Here is a 21,155-nt window from a genome sequence, read left to right as displayed (position 1 = left end):
CATCAGTTGATAATATCATGTGAATTTTCCTCTTTAGTTTATTAAGATGATGGCTTTTATTGATTGTTTTTTTTTTTAATATTAAACCAGCCTTATATTCTTGGGACAAACCCCGCACTCTCCTTTTATATCCTTGTTACACCTGGACTTTACTACGGGTTTGTATTACTTCCATAAGAAGCTGATATAACTTAAGTGTTGAAGAAATATACATACCTAATTCCATTTTGTCCTTTATCTGGCTTCTTGCTAAGGCCATCATTTACCTGAGAGACAAAACAGTAATATAATTTCAAAATATTACTCATTAGAATAAGTTCAGATGAACTTTTCAGTCTCTGAGAAGGCAGCGTTGACACTTATCCTAGGAGCTAAGGGCCTGATTACATTTGAAGGGCGATTTCTTCAGGCCTGATTTTCCCTTAAGGCTAACATGAGCCTCTACAGTGTTTGATCCTTGCTGGCCTGTGGTTCCAGGGAACACTGCTGTCCGAGAACTTAGAACAAACCACTCAACAGCTCCCTAATTAAGCAAATGACCAAGAGTCTTAATTCTGTATAGCAGTTCTGTAGAATCTCACTTAGTTTCACCTTACAGAACGCCTGCAACTCTTCATAGCTGCTTCTTGTACTGAATGTCATATCTACATATCTATATTTTGTCATGAAATATTTTTTGTGTGTAGTATACTACTGCTTTTACTTGACATATTCACTATATTTTTTCAGGGACTGTTCTAATTTTCCGACTACTCGGTGCAAATGTTTAAAATTAATGTAATTAAAAATATATTTAAAACTTCATCCCAAAAAGTGTCTGAGGAAGAGAAAATTAAAGCTATGAATGACTTCAAAGTGCCCTTATTTCTGGGGAAAATAGGGGACTTCCAAGGGAAAAGGAATGTACTGTAGTTGACTATAAATATAATCTGTTAACAAATAAGTACAATTTAAACTTATTTTAGTTCAAACCAAAACCCAAAACCCAAAAAGACTCTGAGAATACACCTGTGTATTCTGTGTGACTTGTGTATACACAGAAACACACACAGAGGCACACGTTTGCTCAGACCACATACAATGTCTAGAAGTTTTTTTTTGTTGTTGTTGTTGTTGTTTTTGAGACAGAGTCTCATTCTGTCGCCCTGGCTAGAGTGCTGTGGCATCAGCCTAGCTGACAGCAACCTCAAACTCCTGGGCTCAAGCAATCCTCCTGCCTCAGCCTCTCGAGTAGCTGGGACTACAGGCATGCGCCACCATGCCCGGCTAATTTTTTCTATATATTTTTAGCTATCCAGCTAATTTCTTTCTATTTTTAGTAGTGATGGGGTCTTGCTTTTGCTCAGGCTAGTCTTGAACTCCTCGAGCGATCCGCCCACCTCAGCCTCCCAGAGTGCTAGGATTATAGGTGTGAGCCACCGCACCCAGCCTAGAAGTTTTTTAAAAAGTTTTATTTTTTAATTAATATTAAACCTCCCCATCCCCCAGTCAAAGTTTTCTTGGAAGTACTTGGAAGTCGAGTACACTTTCCAAAGTGGATTTGAAGACTGGCATTCTTGAAGAAGGGGTAGACTGAGGATGACCGCATATAATACTACACAGGGGCAAAACAAAGTCACACCAATAAGAAGCCCTGTCTCACGTCCCCAGCAGCAAGGACCCAGCTGTAGGTGCTGAACTACTTACCACGTGGTAGTAACTGGGGTCCCACACGAGGAGGGTGTGGCGCTGGCCCTGCTTAAAGTCCTCAGTTACGGCAGTGACTGGTGAGCCAGCAGAAGAAATGTTTATACTTGTCAGTTTGTCTATGTCAAAAGTCATAAATTCATCTGTCTACAGATAGGGAAGGAGTCATGGTTAGTACCACAGAGTCTGGTTCGGCACTGTGCACCTGCACACTGGAACAGCACATAATTTGACAGTCCATGTTTCCAAGTTCATGTTCGTACATATCAAAACATGCCTGTGGGGAGCTGGCATGTACGTGCCTCAGTCTCCTCCCTACTCTTACGTTCTCTGTCATGAGGGTTTTTAGTATTAACACTACCCCGGGAATTAAGCTTCTCACCAAGCATTTCACTTTTATTTTGCTCTATGAAGATAAACGCTATGGAAATTATTTCCACCACTGGGCAGAGAACAGCACCGGGTTAAAAGCACCAACCCTGGTGAAAATCAATACTGGGCTGCTCCAAGCATTAAGAGTCAGGATTTTTTTTGTTTGAGGTTACTAGTTTGGCAAGGTCTCAGTTCTCCACCATGGCCAAACAGGAATGAGGCCAGCTACATCAAAATCTCTGGGGTTGGGACCCAGGTATCAGAATTGACGAAGCTCTCCAGGTGATCCCAAGATGGACTCAAGGTTGAGAATCACTGATCCGGCACAATGACCGTCTTAGGGCTTTCTGAGCTTGGCGCTGGTGACAGTTGGGCCAGGTAAGTCTTTGTTAGGGAAGACTGTGTGTAGCACCCCGGGCTTCTACATATGAGACAGCAGCAGCACACTTCAGTTGCAACAACAACACATGTCTGCAGAGATTGCCCAATGTCCCCAGGGTCCAAATCACCCTCAGGTTAGAACCACTGACCTAGATCCCTGCTGTTGAAGTGGCTCCATGCCCCATAGCACGTGACTAGAGAGCTTGTTAGACATGCAGCATTCCAGACCTACTGATTAAGAACCTGCCTTTTAACAAGCCCCCCAGGTGATCTGTATACACAGTACAGTTGGAGGCACACTGGTTTCCAGTAAAGCCAAAATGAGATCAAGATATTTAGACATTTCACCTCTGGGTGGTCTGGGATTTGTACAAGGACCAAGAGGAACAGCTTCCCCAAATCCTATCATAACTCAGGTAAGACGATGAAAAAAGAAAATGTTACATTTCCTTGTACTTACTTGAGACATTGGGTCAAGTGTCACCATGTTCCCAGGAAGAAATATAGTCATGGTATCATTTCCTACATTCAAAACTTTAATTTGGACTTCGTTTCCTTTGGGAAACACTGGAAGAGTTTTCTGAGCAAAATAAAAGAAAATTGGCAGTGAGGTCTTCAGTGGAACGTTGAAGAGAATCTCACCCTGGCCCGGGGGCACTTTCCCAGCTGTGAGAAGCTGCCTGCCTGAGACATGCCAGTCACTTGCCTCATGGCACCCACAGAAAATGACATTTGTGTAGAATATTGAAGTAGTCAGAAAGAGGGCGCTCTTTGTCCTCTCTAGCCAGGGCCAGGTCAAAGGATGCCAAGATCTGAAGCCTAATATCTGGGTGGTCAGAGCAACCACAGCCTAAAGGAACATCCCCCTTGTGGTGACACCTGAGACCTGCTCTTCCCTGAATCCAATGTCCTCCCAGTACTCAGCACTGGACATGGCGCCATAAACATCTTCTCACAAATTCTTATGCCCTCCTGCCTCCACAGCTGTACTCAGAGTTTTTGTCTTTTGTCTACAGCGCCCTCTCTCAAATCCCAGTATCAGTGAAGCAACCCATGTCTGCCTTGGCCCACAACTCAGTTTCCGTTTTCAAGAGAGAGTAAGTACCTCACGTTCCTAGCAGCACTATTTAGTGTAGCCAAAAGGTGGAAGTAACTCAAGTGCCCATCCAGGGATGAAAGAATAGACAAAATGTGGTGTAGACACACAATGGAATGTTACTCAACCTTAAAAAAGGAAGGAAATTCTGACACATGCTACAACAGGTAAACTCTGAGGACATTACGTTAAGTGAATAAACCAGTCACAAAAGGACGAATACTATATGACTGCACTTATGTGAGTGATCATATTCATAAAGACAGAAAGTAGACTGGGGGTTGCCGGGGCCTGGGGGAGGGAGAAATGGGAGTTGTTTAATGGGTGCAGAGTTTCAGTTTTGCAAGATGGAAAGAGTTCTGGAGGTTGGTTGCACAACAATGTGAATGTCCTTAACACCATTGAACTGTGCACTTAAAAATGAATAAGATGGTAAATTTTATGTTATGTGTATTTTACCACAATTAAAAATAAAAAAATTATTTTTAAGAAATTAAAAGGGGGAGGGAGAGAGGGAGAGACAGAGAGAAGAGGAGAGAGGTGGGTCAGGGAGGGGACAGAGAGAAATGGAGAGAGACCCTCTTACCTCCTTTCTTATGTACCACATAGCCCTGTTTCTGGGATTTGATGTCAAATAACAGTATTAAGAGTCTAGTATTGCCCACTGTGGTCCAATAGATGTGTGGATTATCTTGGGAACTAATTGTTATTAGAAAAATTAGAATCCAAAATGCATTTTCACATCAAAAAAACAATTTACGGCCGGGTGCGGTGGCTCATGTCTGTAATCCTAGCACTCTGGGAGGCCAAGGTGGGTGGATCGTTTGAGCTCAGGAGTTCGAGACCAGCCTGAGCAAGAGCGAGACCTGTCTCTACTAAAAATAGAAAGAAATTAGCTGGACAACTAAAAAAAAATATATAGAAAAACATTATCCAGGCATGGTGGCGCATGTCTGTAGTCCAAGCTACTTGGGAGGCTGAGGCAGGAGGATCTCTTGAGCCCAGGAGTTTGAGGTTGCCATGAGCTAGGCTGATGCCACGGCACTCTAGTCCCCGCAACAGAGTGAGACTCCATCTCAAGAAAAAACAAAAAAAAAATAGTTTACACATTTTTGAAGTGATGCTTGTTTGTGAATGATGATCTTCTTTTGGCCAGATCTCCTAGGAGTTCACACAGTAAAAGAACATGCTCCTAAACCTCTCTCCTGTTACAAAAACTGTACTATCAATGCCAGCTTACTTACGTGAGTTTTTTTCTCCTAATGAAGGCCATCCATTTGAATACTCCCAGCTGTACCCGTGGAGGGATAAGAACCCACAGTTCACCCCTTCCTCACACCATCTGCAGCTCCAGGCCTTGGTTTCTAGGGACAGCCCTGGCCTCCCCTAATCCTCTCAGTCCTGGAGAAGGAAAATTCTGAACGCACCACCTGAGCCCACCAGGAGAGGACAGTGGAGAATCAGAGGACAACTCACGTCAATTTCCACCTGCACAATTGCAGCCACCACAAAGGCCATGGAAGCCAGGAACATTCCAACTGTCATCCTCCTTAAGGAGCTGATTGGGACAAGAAGAGAGTGACTCCCACAGCCAGTCTTGCATAGAAGAGCTAATGATAAGCCGCCAAAGGAAACGCCTCCCCCACCCACCCCCCAAACAAAACTAACTTCCTTACAAAAGCACATGTGCTTGAAAAGGTCTCTCCCTCTGTTATGCATGACCAAAATGCCTGTGGGGAGTTTGCATGTACGTGCCCCAGTCTCCTTGGAGGTGGATTGATGGAATATACCTTCTCATTAGCATATTTGTGCTTAATTTCTAGAAACTAAAGTTCAGATTACAATGAACACTTCTGTCATCTACATACCTAAGAAAGCCTCAATCAGAGGGTTTTTCAGGCTTCCATTAACAGCACTTTTATTCTAAAGGATATTTTCAGAAGCCTCGGCACACATGCATCTGTTTAATTCATTCTTCAAACCCCATATCTAGGTGCTGCCGTGGGCGGGGCTGCAGGTGTCCTTTCCATGGAGCCCCTGGGTGGGGACCCCAGCCCCCTGCAAAGCCCCGGGACCAAGGGAGCCTCAACCAACCCAGCCAAGTAGTCACCTACGTGAAATTGAAACCACATTTTTCAATCAGAGGATACACCACAGCATCGAAGATGGGGACCATGACAATAATCAAGATGGCATTCAGGGTCTGCAGACAAAGTGGAGGGAAAACGTTAAATGTCTCCAAGACGACTTTGATCTCTGACAGCAACTTAAGTATTTTCTCCTACCTGCATCTGATCCGGCTGAATTTCTATAGCTCCCTAAACAGAGAATTAAAAATCTCATTGAAAAATGTCATGAAAGGGAAGGAGAAAGGGGACAAAGGGACAAAAACAAAGGAGTAGTGACCAGGGAAGGTCCAATGTCTTGACATCCCAAACTTACAATTTTTCCGCTCATGGTTGTTGCTTGCAGCGTCCACCGGGAGCCCTTAAAAACAAACACGGTTACTGCATCATTGGGAATGTGGGTTTTTAAAATATTGCAAGTCAGCGTTGAGTCTTTTCCAAATCAGTAATGAGGTCTGAAATGTTATGGGATTTACAATGGTTTTAAGCACCTGGTTGGCCTCCCAGCTCTATGTTAACACTAGGTGTAAAGAAACGGTTGTGTTTCTGTCGTACCGTGAACAGAGTACAGGGTATTCCAGCCCCTCATGGAGAGGCACAAAGTACTGCCCTGAGATGCAGCTGTCTCTAGAAATACACAAAGGCATTTCTGAGGCTTGCGGGAAAGCACGACACCGTCTGCAAGGTGAAAGCAGCTCTGTGCCCTGTGGATCGTCTGTATTCACCAGCCTGGAGGATGCAAGAGCATTACTACGACGGTTTAAGAGCCGTCTTTGACATTGTGTGCTGGCTGAAACCAGATCTCCATCACGAGAGTGAGTGATGGATTTAAACTGGGCACCCAGTGATACTCAACCCATTTTACAGTGAAAGATGGCCCAGGACTGTACAAGTACATATTATTATTTCCACAGAAGACTAAACATGTAAATGTGTCAATATGAACCTGTCAACTCCACTATGAGGACATCATAGAAAGTCAGGAAACTGGCCGGGCACGGTGGCTCACGCCTGTAATCCTAGCATTCTGGGAGGCTGAGACAGGAAGATAGCTCAAGGTCAGGAGTTCAAGACCAGTCTGAGCAAGAGCGAGAATGCGTCTCTACTAAAAATAGAAAGAAATCAGCCAGACAACTAAAAACATATAGAAAAAATTAGCCGGGCATGGTGGCACATGCCTGTAGTCCCAGGTACTCAGGAGGTTTGTCAGAAGGATTGCTTGAGCCCAGGAGTTTGAGGTTGCAGTGAGCTAGGCTGACGCCACGGCACTCTAGCCTGGGCAACAGAGCGAGACTCTGTCTCCAAAACAAAAAGTCAGGAAACCTACGCATGTCTGAGTTTTTAATATGAGCCTGTTACCGAGTACTTTACATGCTTTCACTAATTGGATCACTAATTGAACCCACCTTGAGGTGGGTTACTATGAGCCCTTCAGAAGGGTCAAGAGTTACTACCCCAAGTTACACAGCTGCTAGGTGAGGAGTGTGTGTCTTGTGCACTTCTGACCCCAATAACCAGCTACTACCCAGCATGCAGGACTGTCTCCCTTCCTGTTCTTTACGATGGTAGTCTAAATTTCATACTTACAGATAAGGAGATTAATGTGTATGCTGAAATTTCTTTCAAGAAACAGTTTACTGGCCAGGCGCAGTGACTCACGCCTGTAATCCTAGCACTCTGGGAGGCCAAGGCGGATGGATGGCTCGAGGTCAGGAGCTCGAGACCAGCCTGAGCAAGAGCGAGACCCTGTCTCTACTAAAAATAGAAAGAAATTATCTGGCCAACAAAAAATATATATAGAAAAAATTAGCCAGGGATGGTGGCGCATGCCTGTAGTCCCAGGTACTTGGGAGGCTGAGGCAGGAGGATCGCTTGAGCCCAGGAGTTTGAGGTTGCTGTGAGCTAGGCTGACACCATGGAACCCTAGCCCAGGGAACAAAGTGAGACTCTGTCTCAAAAAAAAAAAAGAAACAATTTACCTCTGTAATAATCCTCCTGTACAATAAAGCCACGTCTTCATAAATTTTTTTTAAACTCCAGTTTTTAAAAGAAACAGTATCTATTTGCTTTGGCTAAAAGCATCATGTATTGACTTGTCTGACACTATTGTGAAAAATTCTTGGGTATGTGTCCTAAGGCTGTGGTAGAAAGAGCACAGTCAACCATCCGGTTCTAGGTCCCTGCTCAGAGAGGGCTGACTTTGTTGGAGTCATTTTCCATCCCAGGCATTCCATTTGACAGTGGAAGACATTCAGGCCCTCTTAGTTTAAAGAATCTGTGGATGCCATAAAAGGCAATACATCTTTTTATCACACTGTATCAGTAGGAAAACAAACTGTTTACTCTGTTTTGCAAGAGTTCTGGATGGTTCGATGAAATCTTTCCCAAGGCTACTTTACCTGAAGGTACCTAATTTTCTTCATTGTTTTGCAACAGAAATGTGGATAGAACCACCTAGAATTGTTTTGTTTTTACAAATGAACTCAATGTGATCTAAAATTAAATGAGTGAAATATACAAAAGAACCTGGGAGGAACTTCTTAGGAGCTAAACACCAAGTGCGGCCAGGCACATGCAGTGCCCTGTGCACATTTGCTGAGTGAAGACATGCAGAGCAGCTTCACGTTACCTGCTGGTCAAACAAGGCCCAGAACATCGGGAGTGGAATGTACAGGAACATCACCCTCGTAACCATCTTAATTTGGCAGATGAGCCGCTCCTGCAGTTGGGGTGGGAGAGGACAAATCAGCCACGACCCGTGTCACTCAGCTGTCAGGTGCTGAGTTTCAGTGCAGAGGCGGATATTTGTATCCAGAGACAAACTGGGAGCTGATTCATTGATCACTGGTTTCTTTAGAAAACTGAAAATTTCTAAGCCATTTAAAATATAAGTGCAGACATTTATTTAGGAGGTAAATTACTTGAATTGACTAAATGTAAATGTCACCAAAGGTAAATCCCACCACCACCTCCAGCAACACTTAAGTCTTCTATATTCAAACTAAATTAATTCTATGTGATCACAATCACATAGAATTAATGGCAGATTATACCAAATGAAACACTATGGAAAGGTAATATTGTTTCCAGATGAATTATATCCATTATTTATCAAGTTCTTCTCAGTTAAAAAAATGCAGTCGTGCATAGTGTTGTGTGACACACTCACGAAGGCTGGGGAGATACAAGTGATAGTTCTGTCCATGTGGCCTTAACAATCTGAATTGGGATATTAGACGTTCACTTCCTGCAGGAATTGGGATCACGGTGGCAATGATGGTTACTCACGTCATACTTCTCTTTAGCCCAGTCCAGCCAGTGCTCCCTCTTGGGAAATGTCTTACTCCGATGTCTAAATCGATTTTTGATGGCAAACTGAAGGAAGGAGAAAAATCAAATTTCAAAACAGAATCAATGACTTTATCAGGGACACACATTTCAATAAACTCCCTTAACTGGAACAATATGTTTGTGGGAAAAGCAAATTATAAAATTATTTGCATACTAGTATATGAGCATGTTAAAGGCACAACTGATACATTTATTTCCAGTCTCTTTCTACCTAAGAGCGTTTGACTTTGGGGAAACAGAGTCACCCTGTCTCTACTCTTCAGATCCCCTAGGGAAGCAAGTCTAAGAGAAATATAACAGACACATTTGCATTTAAGTTTTCTGGTAGAAACATTAACAAGCAAAAGTGAAACAGGTGAAATTTATTTAAAATATATTTACTTTACCCCAATAAACTCCAGCTATGAATTTAATATGTAAACAATATTTTTTAAATGAATGAGAATGTTTACATTCTTTGCTGATACTGAGTGTTCACCAATTAGGGAGTATTTTGCACTTTTGGCACATCTCAATTTGGATGCTAAATTTTTATCAGAAATATTTGATCTGTATTTAAATTCATAAAGTTTATGTTTGAAAAACTAGATTTACATACTAAGTTGTTCCAAATATGCTTAAAAGCTTTCCCGTAACTGAATTGAGTATCAGTTTTTGAATTTAAAAGTGACAACCTGCTACACAGAAACACATTTATATTTAAAAAGGATATTTGGAAACATTTTAAAATGCGGTAACACTGGTCAGATAAATATGCTGACCCACCCTTCATTGCATTAGGGGCTACTGCGATTCCTGGCTAGTGCTGTTTAGGAGAGGCCTTTAGGAAAAGCAAGGTTCCTTTGCAACAATGCAACAAGAGAAGGAGATGTTTGTCATAGCTGGGGACATGCATGTGATTAGAAGGCAACAATTCAAAGCTACAGACTGATTTTAGGATTCCAGGCAATACAGTTCTCATGACTCTAAACAAACAGCTTCAAGTTCTGGAGTTTGAACTATCTTGTCAGTTACTTGTTAAGGAAGAACCTGGATAGATTGTTGGTAAGGTCCCCTCTTTGCTTGAAAAAAGCTGTTTGGTGGGAATAGATCTACTGTTAGAAGAAAAGGGAAGACCTGCACCTGAAAGGAATTTTTCTTGACAAGGAGAGGACACATTTATTTCACAAAGTGAAACACAATACAATAATTTGATTGTATAATATAATACAATTGAAATACAGTAAAATAATCTAATGCAATAAGGCCAGGTAAAAAGAAAGTAATCTAAAATTATCTTAAGGCTACCTTTCCATCCAAAAGATTACCCCTGCATTTTTAAAATATAAATAAGTTACCCATTTTTCCCCTGTTATACAACATATACAGTATGTTCAGTAAAAAACATAGGGAGTATATGGGGAAAATTACTTAATTCCATTATGTAAAGATTCCTACTCTCAACATTTGTTTCCTGCTTATAAATGGACCTGTGTGTACATACTCAATGTAGATGCATTTGGAAGAAACTGTATTCTACACATTCCTATCATCAAATATTCCTTGATAACAAGACTTCTGATGGCTGCATGTCATGGCACAGACGGACTGTAAGTTAAGAATCATTTTCCTTTTGGAAACAATTTGGTGGACCTCAATTTTTGCTGTTATAAATATTACAATGATTGTGCGTGAATCTGTGTTCGTTTTTAAAACTTATTTATTTAGTCTTAATTCCTGAAAGCAGCAGTATTGCCTCTTAAGTGTGTGACCACTTGAGGCTCTTGCTACACACTGCCAAGCCGGGCCGCCCCGTTCCCATCCACTGCACCCCGACAAACATCAGGCAGCAGCTGCCAATCTGAACAGGGAAGAGTCGTTTTGATTTGCTTTTCTTTGACCACTGATCTTATTTTATAAGCTCAAGAGCCATTTTCGTTCCTCCCTTTCTGAGTTGTGTTTGTGTTTTTTTCCATTTGGTGAATTGTATAAGAGATTTCAATTTATTAAAATAGTTAAGAACAGTAAAGATATGTTTAAAGGAAAGTCAAAGCTTAATCGAATTTCAATTTAAAGGAGGTAGGAGGTTCTGGGGTGTTTAAATGTCATTGAGAAAGAGCTTCAGAAATACTCACACCAATGCACTTGACCACTTTAGCCAGGACGTTACCCTCTGGCTGGAACTTCTTGTACATTCCACTGCCAATGACAAATACAGCTAGATAGTGCAAAAGAAGATGTGTTAATAAGGTGTTTTCCAGAGCTACCTGTGACCTAGAGAGATGTGCTTTTATTTGAGTTATGACCTTGTTTTGGAAATAACTGTACTACTTATGGAATGGCCTTGCCTACCTACCTCACATTTTAGAAAGAGCATTTGATTCTAACAATCACAAAAGCCTCTCAGTAATGTTATATTTTTGTTCTACTATACAAATCTTTAAGCCTAACACTGTCTACTTCCCAGAACTCGAGGCAGCTCATACACACTCAGGGCAGCTATTTAAGCACAAGTTCTATCTCCATGTAGAGGGAGACATCAGGAGCAAGCACTTTCACATAACAGATTAATGTATTGTTCCACACAAACAGTAAAGGTAGGTGTCAATCTGTGGCTGCAACGGCAAGAGGAATTTTCTTCCTTTTAATCTTCAGGAAGAAAGGAATTAAGCTGTTGAGTCTTTTATTCAATCATATGTGGCAGATTTTTTTCTGTGGTCACTGTACAGAAGCGCAGTTACAATTAATTACATTTGCAGCTACAGTTTTACAAAAGTTAGAAGCACTTTTTCAATGAGACCATTCTTCCATGGACCTTCTTAGGCATATTATGAAAATAACTCAGAAAAAAGCATTTCTGCAAGAGACTCTGAAAATAGCACCTGTACTAGGATTTCTGATTATCCAATACCACAATTCAATAATATAAAACCCCTGATGCCTGGCTTGAATTCCACTTGTTTTCTGCAATTAAGAGGACCTGAGGTTTTTGATAGGTATCAATCTCTAGCATATCTCCCAGTATGTGCCTGTCCTATGCACGTCCTTTATAGCTGACGGAAGAGATGTTCATTAACATTCCTGCCCAATGCTAACCTTTCTGAATACACATGGATGGTAAAGATGTCCAACAGATTGGATCTACATTTTCTTTTGTCAACTGATACTTTAATCTTTAAGCTTCTGATTAACTGGAGCTATTTCAACAAAGAAATTTCTATAGGTGGTATTGATGCATAGGATTTGGCCTGTCCTAAATTCCTGCATAAGAAAAAGCATAATCTTTGATATAAGAATGACTTGTACAGACTAATTGAGAGTTTACATAAAGTGCTTAACACAGTGTCTGGCATAAAGCAAGCCTTGCTGGAACGCTCTCTGTCTCCCACCCAGCATTAGGGAGGAGAAGGCATAAGTGAGCCTTCTAGGGCAGTGTGGCAGTATCTGCAGGATTATGGAAGAAAAGAGTTATATTAAAAAGTGGAAAATATGGAGCTCTTGCATGAATGCACGGAGAAAGCTAAATGGTAAGCAAAGGAGGTTAAAAATGGGCCTATTCAATACTATTAATATTTGAAAACAAAAATTGGAGAGAGAGATGTCATCGCTAGGCGAGCAAAGATGACAGCGACCTCTTCTGAGTGGGAGAAGAGGCTCTGAAGACTTGGGGTGGCCGCAGGGCTGTTTCCTTCTCGCACCTTTCTCAGCCGTCTTTCAAGTTAGATCATTCTGTGGAGAAAACTCTTCACATTTCATAAAAAGCCAGTGCCAAGAACTAAGGTGCAAATTAATGTATCTAATATACACATATATTCTTTCCGTAGGGAAGGGATTCTAGTAGAAACTAGAATCTCTAGTAGAGATTATAGGTTATGGAAATTTATATGTTCATTGGAAATATTTCAATGGTAGTGGAACCAGGTTGTCATTTCAAGCAAGTTGTAGGTAAGCACATGTTGACAAAAACAAAAGCCTTCAGCCTTGGGTTCAGCTAGTCTAGCAGATTCTGTCACCTTCATCTTAATCTGCCTAGATAGTATCACCTTCAGATGTCCAACTCAGTTGATTCCTTTCCCTGTAAACCTTTTTTTTTTTTTTTTGATCGTATTCCCTCTGAAAGGATACACCAACCCTACTTTGAGTACTGAGAGCATGTTTAACATCTCATGGCAATTCTTCACACTACTTTTTGTTGCAACTTGTTACATAGACTTTTAAAAGTTATTCTGACTGGCCAGGCCCAGTGGTGGCTCACACCTGTAATCGTAGCAATCTGGGAGGCAAAGTAGGGAGGATTGCTTGAGCCCAGGAGTTCAATACCAGCCTGAGCAAAAGCGAGATCCCATCTCTCCTAAAAATAGAAAAATTAGCCAGACATTGTGGCATGCGCCTGCTGCCCCAACTACTTGGGAGGCTGAGGCAAGAGGATTGCTTGACTCTGGAAGTTTGAGGTTGCAGTGAGCTACGATGATGCCACTGCACTCTACCCAGGGCAACAGAGTGAGAGTCTGTCTCAAAATAAAAATAATAATATTGCGACTAATAATAAAGTTATTATTCATCACAATAATTAATGTAGGGCCTGACCTAGTCCTAGGCTTTCATTAATTCTACTGATTTCTACTTACTCAGGGATACAGCCATGAGGGCAGCAGGAACCCCAAATGCCAGTGGGTAACAAGCTTGTTGACTGTGAATTCCACATTGTTGAACTGCGGAGACATTATAAAAGTAAAATGCATTGTGGCATTGGCAATGCGCATACAGTTCCCATTTTTAAAAACCACTCACTGGTTATTAGGAATTGCTTTTCCTTCTGCATGGGCCTTACTGAGGTCATGGCCAGCTGAGCAAAGCAGCACTGTAGCAGAAAGCAGGAGATGGAGACAGGCTCTAATCTTAGCCCCTAAGTAGATGTGTGATCCTGGATAGGCCGACATCAATTGGCCCCTGGTTGTTCTGTGGATTTTCTTAGCGAGGGAGAGAAATATGACCTGGATACAATAACTTGATTATATGGGACTCAGTAAATAAAATCAAAAGTACCTGTGGAAAATCAGTAGTGTGTGTTCCTGTACTCATGCCAATCAGGTGACAATTAAATGAACAGGGCAGGGGCTGACAAACTTTTCTGTGAAGGGCCAGATAGCAAATGTTTCAGACTTTGTGAACCATTTGTTCTCTGCCACAACTGCTCAGCTCTGGCTTTGTAGGGGACAGCCACAGACAATAGAGAAATGAATGATCTTGTCCAGATGTCTGCATTTGTCCCAGAGGCCAGAGTTTGCCAACCCCTGACTGAGGGGTATTTTAGCTCTGAAATGCTAAGATTGGAAAGGAAAAAAATTAAGACTTTGTAAGGGGCAACAGAGATTCCTGGAAATCCCTTCAGTGGAATGACGGAGCCTCCAGGAACTTTCTGATCCTAAAAGGATTTCGATTTTGTTTAGGTTTCACAATTCTCTAGAGAAAGATGTTAACTAATAGAAAAGTGATAGCTGTGCAAAACATTTTTCCCCCTGTAAAGAATACGAATCTATTAGGCAAATCCTCGCTTGAACTGATTATGACAGCTTTCTAGTTCCCTCATTAATTAATAAGTTATATGAAATCTTTCTCACATCCACTTTATATGAGTCATGATTTTACTTCAAAAAAATTACCCTTTAACAGATTCTATAAACCAAACGTGCACAGTCTAGCAGAACCTGGAGTTGGGAGAGGTGAGGAAACATGTGAAAGAATAAAAGCTGTTAAATTTTATATGCAAAGCAAGGTGGAATGGAGTCTGTGTGTCATCTTCAAACTAATACTCTTTGTAGAACTATATAAATCCCCAGACAATATTTATTTCATAATTGAATCTGATTCCAGTGTGGACACCATGATGCTGTTAGTGTGGCCCTAATGCCAAACACTTCCTTCCACATGGGAAATTAACAAACTCTCCATGGAGCCTTAGTAGCACAAACATGTGTTATTGAGAGTTCCTGATACTTACCGTCTCATTCTCCTCTTCTGGGAAGTTCTTTTGGAAACACTTAAGATAATTAGGAAAGCAAAGAATCACACTTTGCCCACCTAACTCTACCGAACTCACCGGAACATTACTGGGGGCAAAGCTTGAAGGCTAAAAAGTCAACTCTTGCTTCTGAACAGCCTCTCATGACTCTAATCTCATGCCATGACTAGGACTTCACATTAATAATCACTTAGAAAGCTGCGTGCCAATGCTAAGGATGTTTCAGACTCTTCCATGGTCATTGGGGTTAGGGATTCAAATAAGAGTAGAAAAGGAGGTAAAACTTGAAAGAAAACCAGCTCATGTTCTGTATGGCAGGGTACATCCCAGCACGTAGCTGACAGCCAACGGAGAGGGCGAGAAGTGAGGAAGAAAAGAAACAAAGAGAACAAGGACTCAGCCTTTCTACCTGGCCTTCTTCCTCACAATTGAAAAAGGGAAAGCAGAAGTCCCTTTCAGAGATTTCTTACCTCTGAGCATGGGAGTGATGATGGTAGAAATCAAACCTCCAACATTAATAGCCAAATAAAAGATGGAAAAAAATCTGCTTCTTTGGTGTTCCTGTCGTGGAAAGGACAGAGGTAAAGTAAGATGACTTTGGCTATGTATCAACTGAGCAGATGGCCAAGTGACTGCACTTCCCACTTCACTTTGGTCCCTGTCCTGCTCCCTGACGCACTTGAATCAAAAGGGGAACAGACTTGTGCCAGGGGCATCCGACTCCCAGAGGTTTATGGTTCATTCCTGTGGCCTCTGGGGAGGACCTGCTCTTACCTGGCCCTCTTCAAACTGATCTCCACCGAATGCAGACACGCAGGGCTTAATTCCTCCCGTGCCCAGAGCGATGAGGGCCAGGCCGATCACACACAGCGCCCTGGGAAAGAAAGGCCGTTAGGGCCAGGACGGCAGATCGCGACAGCACAAGCCTTCTCCTTCTCCTGATGTCCCTCAGAGGACCAGGCGCAGCGACCAACACAGAGAGGGGACTCAATGTTCAGGAGAAGCTAATCCACATGCACTCTGATGGTTGAATGAAAACTTGAACCCCCGGGCCTTCACATCCCTTTGAAAATGTAAAGTAATAGCTTGAAATCTGAACAAAGACTTAGCTATGGAGGAATTTCCAGCTCTATTATTTCTAATGTAAGAATGGGTAAATGTGGCTGGTGAAGGTGGCCACACCTGTAGTCGTAGCACCCTGGGAGGCCAAGGCAGGAGGATCGCTTGAGGTCAGGAGTTTGAGACTGGCCTGAGCAAGCCTGAGACCGTGTCTTTACAACAAATGGAACAGTCAGTCAGTTGTGGTGGTGCCCATGTGCAGTCCCAGCCACCTGGGAGGGTGAGGCCAGAAAACCACTTGAGCTTGAGGTTGCAGTGAGCTATGATGATGCCACTGCACTGTAGCCCAGGTGTCAGAGAGAGTCTCCATTGCAAAAAAAAAAAAAAAAAAGGCCAGGAGCAGTGGCTCATGCCTGTCTGTAATCCTAGCACTCTGGGAGGCTGAGGCAGGCGGTTTGTTTGAGCTCAGGAGTTCGAGACCAGCCTGAGCAAGAGCGAGACCCCGTCTCTACTAAAAATAGAAAGAAATTAACCAGACAACTAAAAAAAAAAATATATATATATATATATATATAAGAAAAAAAATTACCCAGGCATGGTGGTGCATGCCTGTAGTCCCAGCTACTTGGGAGGCTGAGGCAGTAGGATCGCTTGAGCCCAGGAGTTTGAGGTTGCTGTGAGCTAGGCTGATGCCACGGCACTCTAGCCCGGGCATCAGAGTGAGACTTTGTCTCAAAACAAACAAACAAACAAAAAATAGAATGGGTAAATGAAAGGGGAACTGAACAAATGTAAGTATTCTGTCTGGTACAATCATAACAGACATTATATGACATTGGAAACCATGATTTCATTGCAAAGCACAATATCAGGTTAGGTGGTACAATCTAAATTTGTTTACAAAGTGCAGAAGACTGGAAAGAAATGGAGTATAAGATTTATTATTATGTCTAGGTGGTAGGATTAAGGGGTATTTATTTTAATATACTACTGTGTTTTCCAGGTTTTCTGTAAATATTTTACCTCCTGAATTGAAAAAAAAAAATTCCTAGCATTTATCAGCCCTCCGTTTGTGGTTTTATTAAATTTCCAGTTAGGTACTATAAATTTCCAGTTTTACAAGCATGCATGCCATATCTTCTGGGTTGCTAACATTGCTTAAAAACACTAAAAAAAGCCTTATGAAATAGATAAAGTCAAGGCAGATGTTACACAAAGAAACAATTCTGTAAAAATCATGCTTCCTGAATTAACTAGACAAAGCACTTCTTTAATCTTGTTTGCCTCTTACTACAACTTGTGTTATTAGTAAGACACCAAAACCAGGGCCAGTTGAATATCAGATACTATTTACTCCTGTGAGAATTTTAGGCGTGTTCCAATACTAGCTCCATGACATGAACAATAAGCAGCTCAGATCTCCTCAGCACATAGCACCTGCCAGGCAGTGTGCTGGCCACTTCACCTGGAATGAGCCACAACAGTGCTGTATGAGGCAGGTGCTATTACACACAGGGAGGCCGAGGCATGGAGCAGAGCACTTGCCCAAGGCCAGACAGCTGCTCTGTGGGAGAGCTGGAACCAGGCCCTGGCAGGCTGAGCTCACAGCCACTCCTCCCACCAACACAGTCCCCGTGGGCACCAAGGGTGTTGCATCAGGGACCTACTCTGGACAATAACCTGATCGACTGACCAACCAGAAACGCAGGGATTGCCAATCCTAATTTCAGTTTCTATTTATAGTTCCCCAGCATATACGATGGTTCACTCATATCAAGGAACTGAAGCGCAAAAACAGGAAATGTGATAACTCTCTACAGTTAGTCCAGTAGGCCAGACTGCAGCAAAGGGAAATTAACCCACCGGAGGAGCACGTGTCCCTAACACTTGTCACCGAGAGCCTAGCACAGAGGGCTGGAGCAAACATGTATGAAACTGCACTACGGAAAGAGAAGCAGAAGTGCAGTACAAGACGGAAGATGGAGGTACCAGAGGGAACCTGGTGGTGTTGGGGACCAAGGTCTGTGGGAGTTATGTCCCCCCAGGAGACGTGGGGACTAACAGGAACAGGCCCACTGACCACACATCACGTGGGGTGTGACAGCCCAGGGCAGCCAAGCCTCACAGGGAGCAGCATCTCCAGGCGCCCGTGAGGATAGTATCACACTGAACACCCAACTCTTCATCCATTAGGCAGCCTCCTCCATACCCCGACGGGGGCGGGGAAGCGTCTCTGCACTCATGGGGGCGTCCAGGGAGAAAGAGGAAGAGTTAGGGCACCAAATAAGCCCCTGGTGGGAGGGAAGGGGCAGGGGTTAATGTCAACTCACACATGGGTAGCGACGCTGTCAGGGGTCCCGTCGTGGTTGTGGTCTGTAAGGTCGTTAATGGAACTTATCGAAACGACCACTTGTCCGATGGTGTAGACGATGGACAGCGACACGATGGTCCTGTGTTTAAAGCGTTAAGAGAATCCAAGTTAACTGCACTATGGTGTCCTCCTCTGACCCCACCACAACAGACCCCGTCCTTCAAAACCTACAGGAGCCCAGCCATGAGCACACTTGTCTCTCAAACTTAAAACTGGTGACTCTCAGGAACTTAGAGCAAAGTTCTGGCTGGAGGACCAGGAGAAGGGAGAGGTCCACTTTATCTTTCAACTATTCGGAAGGGTCGATGTTTTCTTTTACCTAACAGCAGAATTTAGTATTTATATCCTCAAACAGTGAGAGTTATTTATCTTAGAACTACTGATGATATTCAGCCAGGACTGGACCATTGGCTATTTTTGTAGAATTCTGTGGAGATGAATGTTCTTGCTTCCGTGCATGCTATAGTTTGGTTTGTTTGGCCCTCCAAATCTCATGTTGAAATTTGATACTCAATGTTGGAGGTGGGGCCAGGTGGGAGGTGTTTCGGTCAGGGGGGCAGATTCCTCATGAGTGGCTTGGTGCTGTCCTCATGGTAATGAGTGAATTCTCACTGCATTAGTGCCTGCAAGAGCTGGCTGTTAAAAACAGTCTGGTGCCTCCCTTCTCTGTCTCTGTCTCTCTCTCTCTTTCTGTCTTGCCATGTGATCTCTGCACATGCTAGGCACTGTTTCTGCTACTACTAAAAGAGGAGACAAAGATGTCACGTTATGTTTGTCTGGATTAGGGGAAAGGCCTGCTAATGCTCCTGGCATGCACGTTGCTAAATGCCAGGCACTGTCCCAGGCTGTCCTAAGAGTTTACGTCCCTTAATTCTCCGTTCCCAGATTCCACCACCCCAAACCACAAAGCTTATATTTACCTCTTGGCTTGTTAGGGAACAAGAAAGGCCCAGCCACTCACTTGAACTTGCCCAGCCAGGAGTCGGCGATTAGCGCTCCGAGAATGGGCGTCAGGTAGCACAGAGCGACGAACGTGTGGTAGATGGCGGTGGACAGGTTGTCATCCCAGCCGATGAAATTGGTGAAGTACAGAATCAGGATTGCTTTTCGCAGAGGGTGGGTGGGGGAGGAGGAACAGCGTTAGGACTGGCCGTGGTGGCCCCTGCCCTCCACCCACGGGGACAAGGGGTTAAAGCAGTTACCTCTCATCCCATAGTAGGAAAATCTTTCACAGAACTCATTGACCACGATGAAGAAGATGCTCAGCGGGTACCCGAAGCAACTCTGGCAGAAAGAAACACGGCACAGCACTGAAATGCGCCTCACCGGCGCCGTCCCCAACCAGTGCCCACGGCACGCAAAGCAGCCAGGGCACATTCAGTGACTCCCGGTGACAATCCAGAGACGGGGACTAGAATTAACATGTTTTATTTGCTTACACGAATCATTCCACAGACAGACAGCAATGGCAGAAAGCGTCTAGTTTGATGGTCTAAAAAGGACTCTACACAGCAGGACGTCGCACCCCGACACCCAGGCTCACCCCCGCGAGGAGGCACAATACGTATTTGTCAGGTGAATGAACATGTAGGAGTAAAACAGATTGTAAAAGTCATAAAATGAAGATGGGGGAAAAGGAAAAAGGACACTCACCGTTGATCTGGACATTCCTGAAAGGAAAACAGAACACCAGTATTAAAGTCAAGCCATCGTAGTACTGTTGGCCGCGTCTACACGGACACCCCCTGTCTTCTTGCGGCAGTCAGAGGGGCCAGGCACGTGGCGGCTCCTGCTGTCCCAGGACCCCAGCCCGGGACTCGAGATTCGTATGTCGAGTGGGGCCCGGCACCTGTGTGTCCTCGCAGGGAGCTCCTCCGGCAGTCTCGTGTGCAGTCAGAATTGAGAGCCAGCGGCTCGGAGAGTCGCACCCCGACCATTTCCTCCCGAGCCCACTCCAGAGGCTGCCCCGCAGGGTGAAACCCAGACATGTTCGTATATTCTTTACTGTCTCCCAAGGTCATCGGGTTTTTGTGAGGATTAAATTACTGCAATACCAAACCCTAGGGGTGACTGACACACAGTGAGGATTTTACTGGCATTTCCCATCACCTGGGCCTGCCTTCCGTCCCCAGCTGCCTACGGGATGTCCTGTTGCAGTCAGCATTTCTCATCTGCCACGCCTGTGTCAACAGGATTCTGTCTCAGAAAGCTCAAGTGCAGAGGTGATGTTTACAGCTACACTTCACACTGAACTCCAATTTCAACTGCACAAGACTCTGTTTGCTTTGGTACCATTGTGTTTGTAGTTGGTGTCCCAAGGGTAAATCCCATTAGCATATGCGAGTGGTCCCATGTTCCCAGCATCACTCTCCGACCCCATGGATTGATTGACTGCTCAGAGCCAAGCCCAGCTTAGAATCCAGACCCGCCAAGACCTGGCTTAGCCTGTACATGGCTCACGGGAATCACTGACTCTCCTTGGTATTCTAAGCCTAGCAATGGTTTTGCATTTCTTTTGGCTACAGAATTGAACAGAGTAAGTGCATATTGTGGATTTCTATGATTTCTGACTTGTAGTAGAGGCTGGGGAGTCGGGGAAAACAGGAGAAAACAAGGATCCCACCCCTTCCCACCACTTAATGAAATCTCCCCATTGATGTATTTCCTACTGTTTGTACAAAGCATGCTGCGTATTTGGGACCATTTAGGAAA

At 43.5% G+C, this 21,155-nt stretch overlaps 1 protein-coding gene across 1 annotated transcript in view; it reads right to left on the bottom strand.

The window, feature by feature from the left end:
• Window positions 1–20,431, bottom strand: part of LOC123649063 (solute carrier family 15 member 1-like) — a 33,435-nt gene extending 13,004 nt beyond the window's left edge. The window contains exons 1-18 of the mRNA XM_045566988.1: window positions 20,293–20,431; window positions 20,097–20,113; window positions 19,646–19,727; window positions 19,405–19,546; window positions 18,403–18,522; window positions 15,788–15,887; window positions 15,484–15,574; window positions 13,620–13,703; window positions 11,127–11,209; window positions 8,950–9,036; window positions 8,291–8,380; window positions 5,978–6,022; window positions 5,821–5,853; window positions 5,650–5,738; window positions 5,012–5,093; window positions 2,900–3,019; window positions 1,687–1,833; window positions 217–266 (exon numbers count right to left, since the gene is read on the bottom strand). Of these exons, the coding sequence (XP_045422944.1) occupies window positions 217–266; window positions 1,687–1,833; window positions 2,900–3,019; window positions 5,012–5,093; window positions 5,650–5,738; window positions 5,821–5,853; window positions 5,978–6,022; window positions 8,291–8,380; window positions 8,950–9,036; window positions 11,127–11,209; window positions 13,620–13,703; window positions 15,484–15,574; window positions 15,788–15,887; window positions 18,403–18,522; window positions 19,405–19,546; window positions 19,646–19,727; window positions 20,097–20,113; window positions 20,293–20,431 (1,601 nt within the window). The remainder of the gene's footprint in view (window positions 1–216; window positions 267–1,686; window positions 1,834–2,899; window positions 3,020–5,011; window positions 5,094–5,649; window positions 5,739–5,820; window positions 5,854–5,977; window positions 6,023–8,290; window positions 8,381–8,949; window positions 9,037–11,126; window positions 11,210–13,619; window positions 13,704–15,483; window positions 15,575–15,787; window positions 15,888–18,402; window positions 18,523–19,404; window positions 19,547–19,645; window positions 19,728–20,096; window positions 20,114–20,292) is intronic.
• Between the last annotated feature and the right edge of the window lie 724 nt (window positions 20,432–21,155).

This window comes from Lemur catta, chromosome 13 (genome assembly GCF_020740605.2).
Source record: "Lemur catta isolate mLemCat1 chromosome 13, mLemCat1.pri, whole genome shotgun sequence".
NCBI lineage: Eukaryota > Metazoa > Chordata > Mammalia > Primates > Lemuridae > Lemur > Lemur catta.
The sequence above is the reverse complement of the archived record's forward strand: the minus strand, read 5'-3'. Positions and strand labels throughout refer to the sequence as shown.